Source organism: Bos indicus, chromosome 8, assembly GCF_029378745.1.
Source record: "Bos indicus isolate NIAB-ARS_2022 breed Sahiwal x Tharparkar chromosome 8, NIAB-ARS_B.indTharparkar_mat_pri_1.0, whole genome shotgun sequence".
Taxonomy (NCBI): Eukaryota; Metazoa; Chordata; class Mammalia; order Artiodactyla; family Bovidae; genus Bos; species Bos indicus.
Window position 1 is genome coordinate 73,118,158 of NC_091767.1, and position 13,475 is coordinate 73,131,632.

Genomic DNA, 13,475 nt, shown 5'->3' on the forward strand with positions numbered 1-13,475 from the left:
CAGGAGACATAAGAGAATCAAGTTCGATTCCTGGGTCAGGAAGATCCTCTGGAGGAGGGCATGGCAACCCACTCCAGTACTCTCACCTGGAGAATCCCATGGACAGAGGAGCCTGGTGGGCTACAGGCCATGGGGTCAAAAAGAGATGGACACAGCTGAAGCGATTACCCACGCATGCACACGTGTATTTATTTCTGTGAGGTCTGCCTTGTTTGCGCTATGATTTTGGTTTCTCTCTCTTGCTCCCAATCCTCCCAATTTTCTCACCTATTCATCTATCATCTACCTTACTCCTCAGGTGTCCAACATTCAAGGCTATCTGCTCCCAAGGTCAATTTTTCATAGCATTTGATAGTGTGATAGAGAAAAATCTGTCCCTTGTCTGGGATCTGCCTTAATTCCTAACCTTGACCAACTCTACCACCTTCAAAGGCAGGTGGACTTTGGTTTATCTCTCTGCAAAAACAAAAAGTTGGATTAAATGTTTTCTCAGACCCCTTGTAAGTTCTTGCATTATGATTCTAAGACTATTACTTATTTGTTGCTGTTCTTCAGTCATTAAGTCATGTCTGAATCTTTGCGACCCCATAGCCGGTAGCCCCACCAGGCTCCTTTGTCCTTGGGACTTCCCAGGTAAGAATACCTGAGTAGGTTGCCATTTGCTTCTCCAGGGGATCTTCCTGACCCAGGGATCAAACTCTTACATCTCCTGCATTGGCACGCAGATTCTTTACCACTGACCCACCTGGGAAGTCCATTATTTATTTATTTGGTGAAAGTGAAATTCTTCGAGAAGTGGAGATGGGTGGAGTTGAAGCCATGGGCTGTTGAATTGTCTTTAACTTTTGCTACACTGAAATCTCTCCCTATATCCATCTGTTTCAATGTAGCAAAGGTTCAGTGTCACCAATTGTTAAAAAAAAGAACAAAGATAATATAGGAACACATTATTAAGAAGTGGTACCTGCCTTTGTGGATATAGGAACAAGAACACGAGGTGAGAACCAGCAGTGCACAAGTGAAAGATTAGATGGAAGCCTCTGATATTTAATTTTAAATGAAATATTAATTTAATATTTAATTACGCTTTGGTTTCAAGAAAAACTGCAGCAGCAAGACAGATTGTTTGAAGAAGGGAGTAATATACATGGTTAAGGAGACAACTGTAAAAATTAAAGATAAATTTCAAGGGTAAATCTAAATGCCACCACGGAGCAGTTATGAATATGCTCTGCTCTCTGTAATATGTATTTAGAATATTATAGCTGAGAGCACCAGGCCATTAAGAGGCTGGGACGTCTCTAGCAAAACAACGGCCCCCTATTCTGGGGCTTCCAACGGAGACATCATTCCTCAGGCTCAGCCAAATGATGGATCCAAATTTTATAGGCGATGGGGGTGGAGGCAACTTCAGTAAAACTGCAGGTTACCAGGAGGGCTATTCATCCAACCTGTTTCTAGTGCAAACAGGGAACAATTGTACTCAGGCCAGTTTTTGATATCCGAATTGGGTATTTTTAACTAAAAATCAGATTCATTTCTTAAATGAGAATTTTTTTTTTTCAGGATAATGCTATAGGGAAAAAAAAGAAATGTGATGTGGGTGAGCTATTAACATCTGAATCCAGTGTGCACATCTGTGCAGTGTGGCTCAGTGGAACCCCATGCCCAGCCCCAGGGAGGGGACTGTGCAGGGTATGATTTGGGGGGGCCATGGAATAACCTAGGCTTTTTGTTTCTCCACCCAACTGCTTCCTGATCTTGTCTACTTTCTCGTTGAGTAACACCTGCTCCCAAATAATGAACAGAGTAATCAAATACTTTGTTTGTGCTACAGTATTGGGTTGGCCAAAAAGTCCATTCAGGTTTTTCCACAAGCTATTTTTTCATGATATCTTATGGAAAAACCCAGAAGAACTTTTTGGCAAACCAATAAAAGATAAGGATTGTTTTGGGGAGGAGGTGAGTTGACGTGAATTGTTTGGTTTCTATAGGTGTCTCCATAGCCAGAAGCTTCCATATTCAACCACACACCTTGGGAAGCAGTTCTTTGGCCTGCACGTGAGCCAGCTGGGCCCAATCGGCTCTTCCTTTGAAAACTCATTTCCCTTCAAACCACTTGCAGAGAGCACACATGCTCTCTGGCTGCCCTGGCCTTCTCTGTCACCTAAAAACCCTGACTTCTAATCCAGACTCAGATATTAAAGGCATGATAAGGTGGGTCTTTCAAGAGTTCACCTTCTACAGTAGAGAACACATGCAAAAAAGTCTACTGTTGTTTACTCGTTAAGTCGTGTCCGACTCTTTGTGATCCTGTGGACTGGAGCCCACCAGGCTCTCTGTCCAGGGGATTCTCCAGACAAGAATACTGGAGTGGGTTGCCATTTCCTTCGCCAGAGGATCGAACCCGTGTCTCCTGCATTGACAGACAGATTCTTTACCACTGAGCCACCTGGGAAGCCAGCAAAAAAGTCCACCCTTGATCAAACAGCAGTGAGGAAGGAAGCCAAAGAGAACTCATCATAGAAATTATGTATCCCACAGCCAAACACTTACAATAGTAAATTTTGTTCATATCTGTGTATTTCTATACAAAATATACTTGCATATCTACATTTCATATTCCCAGTGAGATAAATATCTTCCAATTTTTAGGTTAGAAAACTAACGTGAGGGACTTCCCTGGTAGCCCAGTGGATTAGAATCCACCTGTCAATGCAGGGGACATGGGTTTGATCCCTGGTCCAGGAAGATTCCACATGCTACAGGAAACTAAAGCCCATGCGCCGCAACTACTGAGCCTGTGCTGCTAGAGCCCAGGCTCCACGACAAGAAGCCCGCACGCCACAACTAGCAAAGACCCAGTACAACCAAAAATAAATAAATCAATAAATAAATTTTAAAAAGAAAATGAAGGCAAAGAATGGTTAGGGGATTTGTCATAAAATTTGGACTCAAATCCAGATCTCTAAACTCTGTCACTGACGGTCTTCCACTCCAGGGCTAAGTTCTCTCAAGTTTAATGACAAAGTGGAGTTCCATTCTCAAATGCCTTGCTACAGACCTCCTCTCTCTGCATCCTTAAGATGCAGTAACCATGGTTACCTGAAAAAACAAGTAACCGTGGTCTCACTGGGTACCCCCTACCAGGATTATTTTTCTCCACTGCTAGTTTCTCCAGCAAAGTCGGCCCATGGAGTAGGGGACCTCTCCCCGCTCACAAGCCTTGGTTGGTACCACCTCTAGGTCTCAAAGCAGACAGAGGCAGCGGGACGTTTCCTGATGAGCTGGATGCTCGCGTGGAGCTCTTGACTCTGAAGCAGCAAGCTGCACTTCAGTAAATCGTGGTGGTTGGAGGAAAATAGACCTTCCTACATGTGCGAAGAAAACGTGTTGTTTTTCAGAGCCCTGATGTTGTTTATGCGGTACTTGGCAGCAACAACCATGGGGAGCTGATTACTGCATTTTTGCCTAATTATACCAGGTAAGTCCCATCTGATAGGCTTGGGTTTATTGTGGTGGTGTGTCCTTGGATACGGAAACCATCAACAGTTGGACCACAATCCATAAGATGTGAGTGGTGGGGTGAGGGCTGAGGGAGGGGAGGTTTGCTGGAAATTTCCTGCCCACCTCCTGCTTTTGGAGTTTCTTTCTAGAAAGTTCCACATATGAGTAAATACTATTGTGTTTGTGGGGTAATGACTCAGTCTGAAAAGAACTGCCCCGTGTTGTCAAATACTTTACAAGCCAGGAAGTCACTGCAGCAGCCTGATGAGCAGGACTCAGCATTCCCAAACTCATTTCTTTGTTTAAAATACAGATTCTCAGACCCTCCCAAAAGATTAGAGTGCAATATGCCTGGAACAGGGTCCAGCATGATTGGTGTGTGTGTGCGTGCGTGCATACGTGTGCCCAGTTGTGTCTGACTCATTGTGACCCCATGGACTGTAGCTCACCAGGCTCCTTTGTCCATGGGGTTCTCCAGGCAAGAATACTGGAGTGGGTTGCCATTTCCTTCTCCAGGGAATCTTCCCAACCGAGCAATCCAATTCGACTCTCTTGCATCTCCAGAGACCATATTGTACATACAGTTTTTAAGCTTTTTTTTTTTTTTAATATATCACCAATGTCTTTCATGTAATTAAATATACATCCACAGCATTGCTTTTGGAGAAGGAAATAGCAACCCACTCCAGTATTCTTGTTTGGGAAATCCCATGGACAGAAGATACTGGTGGGCTACAGTCCATGGGGTTGCAAAGAGTTGGACACGACTGAGCGACTGAGCACCCACAGCATTACTTTAATATCTAAGTTGTTTTTCAGTATAAGGATGTTTTGTTATTTATGATTGTTTACAGTTTTTCAGTCCTGTTAACAGTGCTTCAACAGTGCTTATTAACAGTGCTTCAGAATAAACAACCTTCAGGCAAACTCAATTGTTTCCCAAGTATATATTCCTAAAAGTAGAACTGTTGGGTTAAAGGGTACATACATTTTCTTTTTTTAAGGCTAGTACCATCAGGTACTCTCCTGAGAGTGGAGAACTGTGTGTTAGAAAACCCCCACTTTCTTCTAATTTTGTCAACGTAGGTATTTTCATTTGTTTAAAAAAAAATCTTTGCCACCTTGATAGGAAAAAAAAATGTTATCCTGTAGTTGCCTTAATTTGCTTTTATTTGATTATTAATGTGGTTAGGATTTTTATAAACATGTTTATTGCTTGATTATATTCCTTCCTGAATTAACTCCTGATGTTCCTTACTAGCTTTTAGAGAGTTTTTCCCCCTTAATTTATAAGACCTCTAACATTCACTTGTTTATCCATAATGTATAACGTAGTGGCTGACAAAGAGTAGGCATAAAATGAACTTTGCTCAACAAGTAAATGAATTTTTTATGTGTAGGATAATATGTCATAGATAACAAATATGGTTTCAGTTTGTCCTTATCTTTTTGATTTAATAATTGAAACTTAGACATGCAAACATTTTCTTTTCATGTAATCACATATTTATGCTCAGTGGTTTCTGTCTTTGGGATCAAGCTTTTAGCAAGGCTCAAGAATAATAATTTTTTTAAATGCCTACATTAAAAAATTTTAATTAATGCCTACATTTAATTAAAATATTTAATTCAAGTATGCTTCATTTTGTGATATGAAATTAGATATATAACTTTTTAAAATGCTTAATTAGTTGGCCCCACACCATTTGTTAAAAATTCCATATTTTCCATTTTGACTTGAGATGTCTCCTCACCCATACAAATACTTCTGTATTTGTACTAGTTGTGTGCACAAAAACTGTTTATTTTTAAGTGTTTTCTTCTGTTGCATGACATTTCTGTGTGTTCCTGCAAAATCCCATATTCTTCTAATTACCGAAACTTAACATAGGTTTTAAAGTCTGGTAGGGCAAAGCCCTCTCATTTTTCAAAATGAGGGGTCCTATTTTAACACCTTTATTTTTGCAGGTGAACTTTTGTAAAGTTTTCCCCAAACATTTTGTTGGTCCTTTGATTGGCATTGTGTTAAATTTATTCATTAATTGACATCTTTACAATATTAAATCTTCCCACCTCTCCACCAGCTGGAAGTATTTTGTCCTTCCTCTGAACTCCCTCAGCACTTTATACCTTTTTAAAAAATCACTTTCTAAGCTATACCCACCCAATTTTTCAAACCTGAAACCTGAGTCACTCCCTCCCTTTCCTTCCCCAACCTTCACCCCATCCAATCAATCATCAAGTCCCGTCAATGCTACCTCCTAAATTTCATCCACTTCTGCCTGTCCCCACCACCAGCACTCTAGTCCAAGCTGCCATCGTTTCTGGCTGGGGCCACCACACTGGCCTCAAACTGACCTCCCTGAATCCATCCTAGGTTCCAAACCATTCTCTCTGCTGCAGCTAAAAGGCTCCTTGAAAAGGCAAATCTGACCATGGCACTCCCAGCTTTAAACTATTCCAATAGCTCCCCATGGCACTTGGGATGCAGCCAAACAAGCAGGTTCAACCTCTCTTCCAGTTTGAACCCAACCTCTCTTTCACATTCTTTCTTCCCCGTTCCTAGTTACCGTCAAATACATCCCACATTCTTTCCCACCCCAGGGCCTTTGCACGTACTGTTTCCTGTGTTTGAACTGTCCTTAACCTTCTCCATTGGCTTAAGATTCCTCTGATATATATCCCCAGCATCCTCTATCACTCATCACATTTGTAATTGCTTGTTCAAGTCAGCCTCCATGATGATAACACTAATAATACACACCTTTCCAATAATAAGCTATAGCTACTCTCTATGTCAAATGCTTTCCATGCACAGGTGTTCTACACCTGGCTTGTACCATTTTGTGAGAGCAGGTTGTTGACTTTTCAGGAATGCTGTGAGCCAGCTGATGTCATATTGGTAGTTTGAAATCAGCCCTGGTGACAGTACCTGCACCATGGAAATCAGCAAATACAACAGACCAAGGCAGGGCATGTTCAATTGATGCTTGCTTTAGGAATAAGTCAACCATGTCTCAGCACATAAGGAAAACAGAACTCTTTGCTGATGTGCATGCATGTTAAGTCACTTCAGTCATGTCCTACTCCTTGCTACCCTATGATGTGCCGACACTGCATTGCTAAACATAGGTCAGCAGGCAGGATAACCAGAGACCTGAGTCCTTGTTCTGACTCCACCTTGAATTGAACAGGCAAGTCATTTCTCCCTGGGTCTTAGCTTTCTCATCTGCAACAGATGGAGTTTGATCCAGTGTTCTTTGATGTCTTATTATCTTTAAAATTAGATTTACAGGTAACATAAAATCTATTATCTTTACTACTGTGTGGGCTCCTTTTCTTTTTTTTAAACCAAGCACTGTGTTTTCTGTGAATCATTTAGGCTCCTCTATTCTATCTGGCAAGTTCCTTCTTTACTTTTGAAATGTCACTCTATGGTCAGCTCCTCCAGAAAGCCTTCCTTGGTTTCCCAAAGTGGGCCACCCCTGCTCAGTGCTCCTATAGCCCCTTTTGGATTTATATCTCTTTTAGGACTCAGCATGACTATTATAATCTACAGGTGTCTCTCTCTCTCTCTATCTAGAACTGTAAGCTGCTAGAGGAACACTGATATTACTGACTTTGTGCCTTGAGTGATAATTTAGAGCTGATGTTTGTTTATTGAATATATAGATTACATGGTTACCTGGGTCCTATCTTCAGAACTTCAGATTTAATTAGTCTGGGATCCAGACTGAGCACTGATGCATTAAAGTGCAACCAAGGATGACAACCTCTGCTTTTGAAGGAATGTTATACATTTACACAGACACACACGTATGCACATGTAAACACATATGGCCCCAAACATCTATAGCCCCACTGAGTATTGCTTGTTTGTTACTTCGGAAGAGAATTGAGGATTAATTGCAATGCAGTTTTTATTCATCCTGCCTATCACCTTACAGGGCAGACCTGTCATCCATATTACAGTGGGTGCATTTGAGAAAGCAAAACTCTATGTGTGAAATGAAACCCATTCCTCACCTGACTCCAGGGACAGTCCAAGCTCCTGTTTCATCCTACCCACTGACCACTCCATTTCTGTGTCCTTCACAGGCTCCTCCTTGTTTTCCTGAGCCCTACACTTAGCGCTTCTGATGCACCTGCCATCTTTAGACCTCTTCCATCTTGTAGCTATACTCCTTTCCATGGCCTCTCATCCAGCCCAGTGGCTTTAAATCCCATCTGAATGCTGACTACTCCCTTGTTTGGCATCCTCAGAGTTTTCCCTTGCAAACCCCTTGTCCTACCTGCCTTTCCCACCTCATCTCCCATTGACTCCACTCCAGCCACACTGGCATTCTTGCTCTTCCCCAATGATGCCAGGCTTATCCCTGCCTCTCAGACTGTCATCTTTTCTCTGTCTAGGACATTTGCCCCCAACCGATTGACTGCCAGGTGCTATTCTAGCTAACAATGGTGAACCACACAGAAAACACAGCCCTGAGGAGGCCTAGGGACAGAGGAAATGTGAATGGACAGGAGAGGAGGTCAAAGAGATAAGGGGGGTAGGGACAGATTTCCACACCTGCGACACGTATCTTGGGATTCCCTGATGGCTCAAATGGTAAAAGAGTCTGCCTGCAATGCAGGAGACCTGGGTTCGATCCCTGGGTCGGGAAGATCCCCTGGGGAAGGAAATGGCAACCCATTCCAGTATTCTTGCCTGAAAAATCCCAGGAGGTGTCTGGCAGGCTACAGTCCATGGGGTCGCAAAGAGTTAGACACGACTGAGAGACTTCACTTCCCTTCAAAACACGTCTCTGCTCAATGTTCCTTTCTCAGAGAGACCCTCCCTCATTCTCTATCCCTTCCTTATCATTGTCTGAAATTATATCATGTATGTTCTGTGTTGACTGTCTCTGTCTACAGTAGGCAAGGTTTATTAAGATGGAGGGCTTTATCTTGCCCACTTTTATATCCCAGAGCCTAGAACTGTGCTAGCCCACGGTAGGCATGTAGTAAATGTCCATTTGAATGACTGAAAAAGCTGTATCCCTTTGGGAGCTAGAATAGTAAATATTTTATAAATATTTTATTGCAAGTAACCCAACCAAGACATGCCTATCTCAGGAGAGAAAACTCAATAACAAAATGTTAAACATATACCTAAAATCATCCTTTTCCTTCTACTCCTAATTGATTGCTAATCAAACAATTTACACTTAAATAATAATAGGAGGCTAAGTCCAAATGAGGAAGAAAACACTATAAAATAATATTATTAGAAATTTATAACAGGTCAGGTATATTTTCTTGATGATTTCTATACTTCTTTCCCTATACCTCTTATTTTTTTGTTCAGAGTAACAATATTCTGACTTCCCTGGTGGCTCAGTGGTAAAGAATCTGTCTGCCAATGCACAAAAAGCAGGTTGAATTCCAGGGTCAGGAAGATCCCCTGGAGGAGGAAATGGCAACCCACTCCAGTATTCTTTGCCTGGAGAATCCATAGACAGAGGAGCCTGACGGGCTACAGTCGATGGGGTCGCAAAAGAGTCAGACACAACTTAGGGACTAAACAACAATATTCTAGCAGGTCTCCCTGCCTTCAGCTGTTCCCCAACTAACTCAGGTTTCCTTTCCTGCTCTGCCTAGCTAAGTTCTAGTCTGAGTTCCATCTCATGGATCCCCACAGCTGTTGAACCAGCTTTTTCTTTCCTCCAGACATCAACTCACCTCATCCTCTGCGTCTTTGCACTTAAGACTCCCATAGGAGGAATACGCTTCCTTTTTCTCTTTGCCTATCCAAATCCTCCCATCCTTAAAAATGGTCTTCAGTATCATCTCCTCCTTGAACCCCATCCCTCTACTCTAGTTCATAGTAAACTCCCTTTTTGTGAAATTCATATTCCATTCTTTGGAAATACTAAACAATTTGAACACTCTTAATTCGCCAGCTGCTCTGTTGCCTTCTCCAATAGTTTCTAAATTTCCAAATAGGGACCATGTCTTCTATGTTATTGTACCTTCCACCTGGAAAAAAGTAGTAGATACAATGTAGGCGTTCAATAAATATTGAACCAATTAGATCATTTCTACTTTCATAAAGTTTTAATATAATTTGAATCCCTCTGCAGCATCATTAGGCAACTTTCCTGAATCCTTTTCAAGAAAATTTCGTTATAGCCAGCAACTCTGTCAAATATTTTATCTGATTTGTTTGGACAAAAGTCTATTCTAGCATGGTTCCAGCTGAGTTAAATTCATAAGGATGGAATCCTGAAATGAGCTGCCATGACCATTTCCCAGACTGTGCAGAAACTGCTTACATAAAACACAGCATTAGATCAACACATCCCCTTTCAATGCCTATGACCCAGCCCACTCTTGCCACTCCAGTAGAAAGACCTATAAACCTTAGAATGATTATAAAGTGGATAGGCTGGGAACCAGAGCAAAAGTGAACCAGGAACCACTCTCCCTTGGAATAATTTTCTTACCCACCTGTGTAAATGAACCTCCCTGGAGCTCCTTTGCAGAACTGTTTGGATTTGTAAGACAATGTCACTTCTACTACCCCAGGGATGTGCCGAGGAGGAGTCTGCACTCTGATGGCATGAGGAGTTATTAGCTGAGGAATGAATAGGCAGGGAAATAAAGTATTTAGTATACATTACCACGGATATACTGAACACAGAAGCCTCGTGCACTGCTGTCTCCCAGGGCAACCTGGTGCACTCACGGCACCCCTTGTGCCATGAACACCCTGTCCCTGTGTCTCAAGTGCTTCTGCCTCCTACCCTGGAATTACCTTTCAATCCAACCTGTCTATCCTTCTCTTCCTATTAGCCCAGCTCAAGTACCCGCCCCCAACCTCCTGTGTCCACCTAACCCCCATCCGTGTAGTCATTCCCTCCCCTAATTCCTACACTGCCATGACCTCACAGATGGATTTGGCAATTTCCATATCCAACTTAGCACTGTTATATATCTTTTTGTAACTTGTCTTGTTTCTTTCTCATCACAGTAGAAAAATTGGAAACTAGAGAAAAATAAAAAAATGTTACCATTGCATAACCCAGAGATAGCCATTATTCATCTTTGGCACATTTCCAGTACTTATCTAAGGATGTGTTATATAATCACATTTTACATCCATAGATACTGTTGTCCTGATTTTTTTCATTTAGCATTATATTGTAAGCATGTTCCCTTTTCCTGTGTAATTAGAAATCTTTCAAATATAATTTTAAAGTAAATGATGATACTTTATTTATTTAACCATTCTCCTAGTACCCAATGTCTAGCCAATTTCTAATTTTTCACAATTATAAACAATACTTATTACAGTGAATATTTCTTTTTAAGGGATCCATGCCTGCAGGAAATTGTGGCTTACATGTCTTTTAATCCCAGTACCCCACTTATAATAGGTACTCAGTAGTGTGTGTGTGTGTGTGTGTGTGTGTGTGTGTGTGTGTGTGTTCGTGTTGCTGACATTGCAGAATTACTAATTTCCCCAGATCAAAACAAAGGAAATCAGGGAAGTGAGTTGCCTTTGCCTACCTCACTCCATACAAGCATGGTCCCAAACACCACTTGGAGGCCATCAAAGAAGTTGTCCCCAATAATGATGACCATGGCTCCTCCAGTGGTCCAGCCTTCACTTGGGCTAATGGCTTTGATGCATGGAGTTGCTAAAAAGATAGGAAAGAAAAAGTCAAGTCTGTCTTTTGGTGGTTGAAGTTTGGAGTTCGGGGACTGACTGCTCTTGAAAGCTCTTGGTTATCTAAGAAGTTCAAGTTGAGCTTTGCTGACTTGCCGTCATTCCTTAATTGGTTGTTGGTTTTCACCAGGTCATTAAAGCCTAATGAGTTGACCACTATATATGAAAACACTTAGCTAATTGTGCAAAGGGTGTTTTTAAAACTCTGTTGTTTTTCCCCATATTTTATAAGTTGATCACACTGGAAATGTGTAAATCCCTTTTCTCTCCCCACCTCCTCTGCCTCAAGATGTTAAGATTTACAAGGTCTGTTAATGTGCTAGAGAAAGAAGGAAAAAGTAAAATCTACCATAGTTGAAGACTCTTTTTTTTCTCTGGCGCTATCAAGAGACAATTTCTAATCACTTTCCTAACTTTGCAGGAAGGATTTTCCCTCCCTTCTTCCATATGTTCGAGGCCTCTGGACTTTACATCCCAACAGGAACCCAATATGGTTTTCAGGCCATAACTAAAGTCAATCCATCACTCCATTTCCAGAGCTGACAGGGTCAGAGGTGGAGGAGAACTTTGGCAGGACTCCAAAAACATGAGCCCCCTTTGAACAGCCAGTCAATCACATCCAATCAGTCAAAAGAAACTGGATGGGTTCCTAGTTCTGAACCCTGGGATTTTCTTCTCCCCTTTCAGTGCCCGCTGCGGGAGAATTAACACCACTCCAAATTCTTTACTGATTCAATCATTTTCTTTCAGTTCATTAATTCCTATTTGAAATGATACAAGACACATTTTAAGGGCTGAGTTGGGGTGGGGGCTGGTGGGCAGTATACACCAAGACAATACACAAAAATAGGAGCCTCACTTAGCCATTCATTCTGTATTACAAGAGCTTCTTACACCAATGAGTTGGGGAGCGTACACAAAAAAGAACTTGGATGGGATTTGCTTAGGTTTGTCAGTTATCTTCCTTGATATACTTTAATTTTTCGGACAACTTGAAGTTTAACTGTTACCGGTATTCCTAATTACTTTAATGCACTTGGAAAAATTACCCAGAGCAGACCATGATTTTTTCTTGTCCAAGCAAACAAAAATCAATTAGTGTCAGTTTCATTCTGCACATTGTTTTGTTTTGCCCACAATCTGTTTAAGCGCACATCTGACACTTATTCATACATGTCTGGCATGGTAATGTTCCTGTTTAACTAAGATGTCATAGCACTACATTTGCCTGAAATGCCCATCTAGCAAAAAAATAAAGAGAGAGAGAGAAAGAAAAACTGACAGGACTGAATGAGAGAGCCAGAGAGTGGCAAGGGCCTGAATACTGGCTGGGAGATGTGTGGGGGTCATAACAGAGCAGGAAGAAGTCAATGTTTACAGCTTCATTTGAAATTTTAAAATCCACTCAGTCTTGCGGACATTCTCCACTCCTACTCAGAGACATCAATTTCACATTCAAACCAGGAAAACTTTGTGAAGAGCGTCATTTGTCTGCCAGGCTCAGTCCCTCCGGAAAGCACAGCCCTACCTTCCGATGGGTCCAGCCTTCTGGCTCTCCGTCCATGCTTCGAATTGTTGTGAACAAACATGTTGTCAGAAACAGCCAGCACATGTCCATCCACATTCACTGTTGTTGACAATACGACCTGCAGATTTCAAGGAAAAAGGATGGGGGGGGAAGGGGTTGAGTTAATTTCTCAGTAAGTCATAAAAGTCACAAAACTGTTTCGTCAGGCTTCCATGTGGCTAATGAGAGATGGACCAGAATTTAGGGACAAGCCCCGCTCTTGGCATCTGAATGGGTTCTCCTCCTCCTGTAACCATGGCAAAGCATTATGGAAAAAGAGGCCACCCTTCACCCATGTGTTGTCACCTATTTGTGCTCAAACTATGCCCAGGGGAGGAAGTGGGGAAGTTGGCAATCTGCCCATAGCTTCTAGAAACTTCATCCCAATCAAAGGACTTGGACCATCATTCCCAGGTGACCCTTGGGCTGCAGTCACAACAAGGAGCTGATTGTGTCTGATTGGGAAGCTAAGATGGAAACACCAGCTGGGAGGTCATCTCTCAGTAGTGGGTTCTTGAACATCTGACATGTGCTCAAGTAGTGCTGGGCAGTACTCATCATGCATGTACTGCCTGATGAGCTATATCTGGTTTCTCCCATACCAGACAGCAGCGACTAAGATGCTCAGACTTTGGGTGAGAAAGTAAAGTTGCGGAATTCAGTATTGAAAATGTAGGACATTTAGTATCT

At 42.0% G+C, this 13,475-nt stretch overlaps 1 protein-coding gene across 1 annotated transcript in view; it reads right to left on the bottom strand.

Annotated features, from left to right (window-relative positions):
- Window positions 1–13,475, bottom strand: part of EBF2 (EBF transcription factor 2) — a 222,170-nt gene that overhangs the window by 36,720 nt on the left and 171,975 nt on the right. The window contains exons 8-10 of the mRNA XM_070794947.1: window positions 12,747–12,864; window positions 11,059–11,189; window positions 9,997–10,123 (exon numbers count right to left, since the gene is read on the bottom strand). Of these exons, the coding sequence (XP_070651048.1) occupies window positions 9,997–10,123; window positions 11,059–11,189; window positions 12,747–12,864 (376 nt within the window). The remainder of the gene's footprint in view (window positions 1–9,996; window positions 10,124–11,058; window positions 11,190–12,746; window positions 12,865–13,475) is intronic.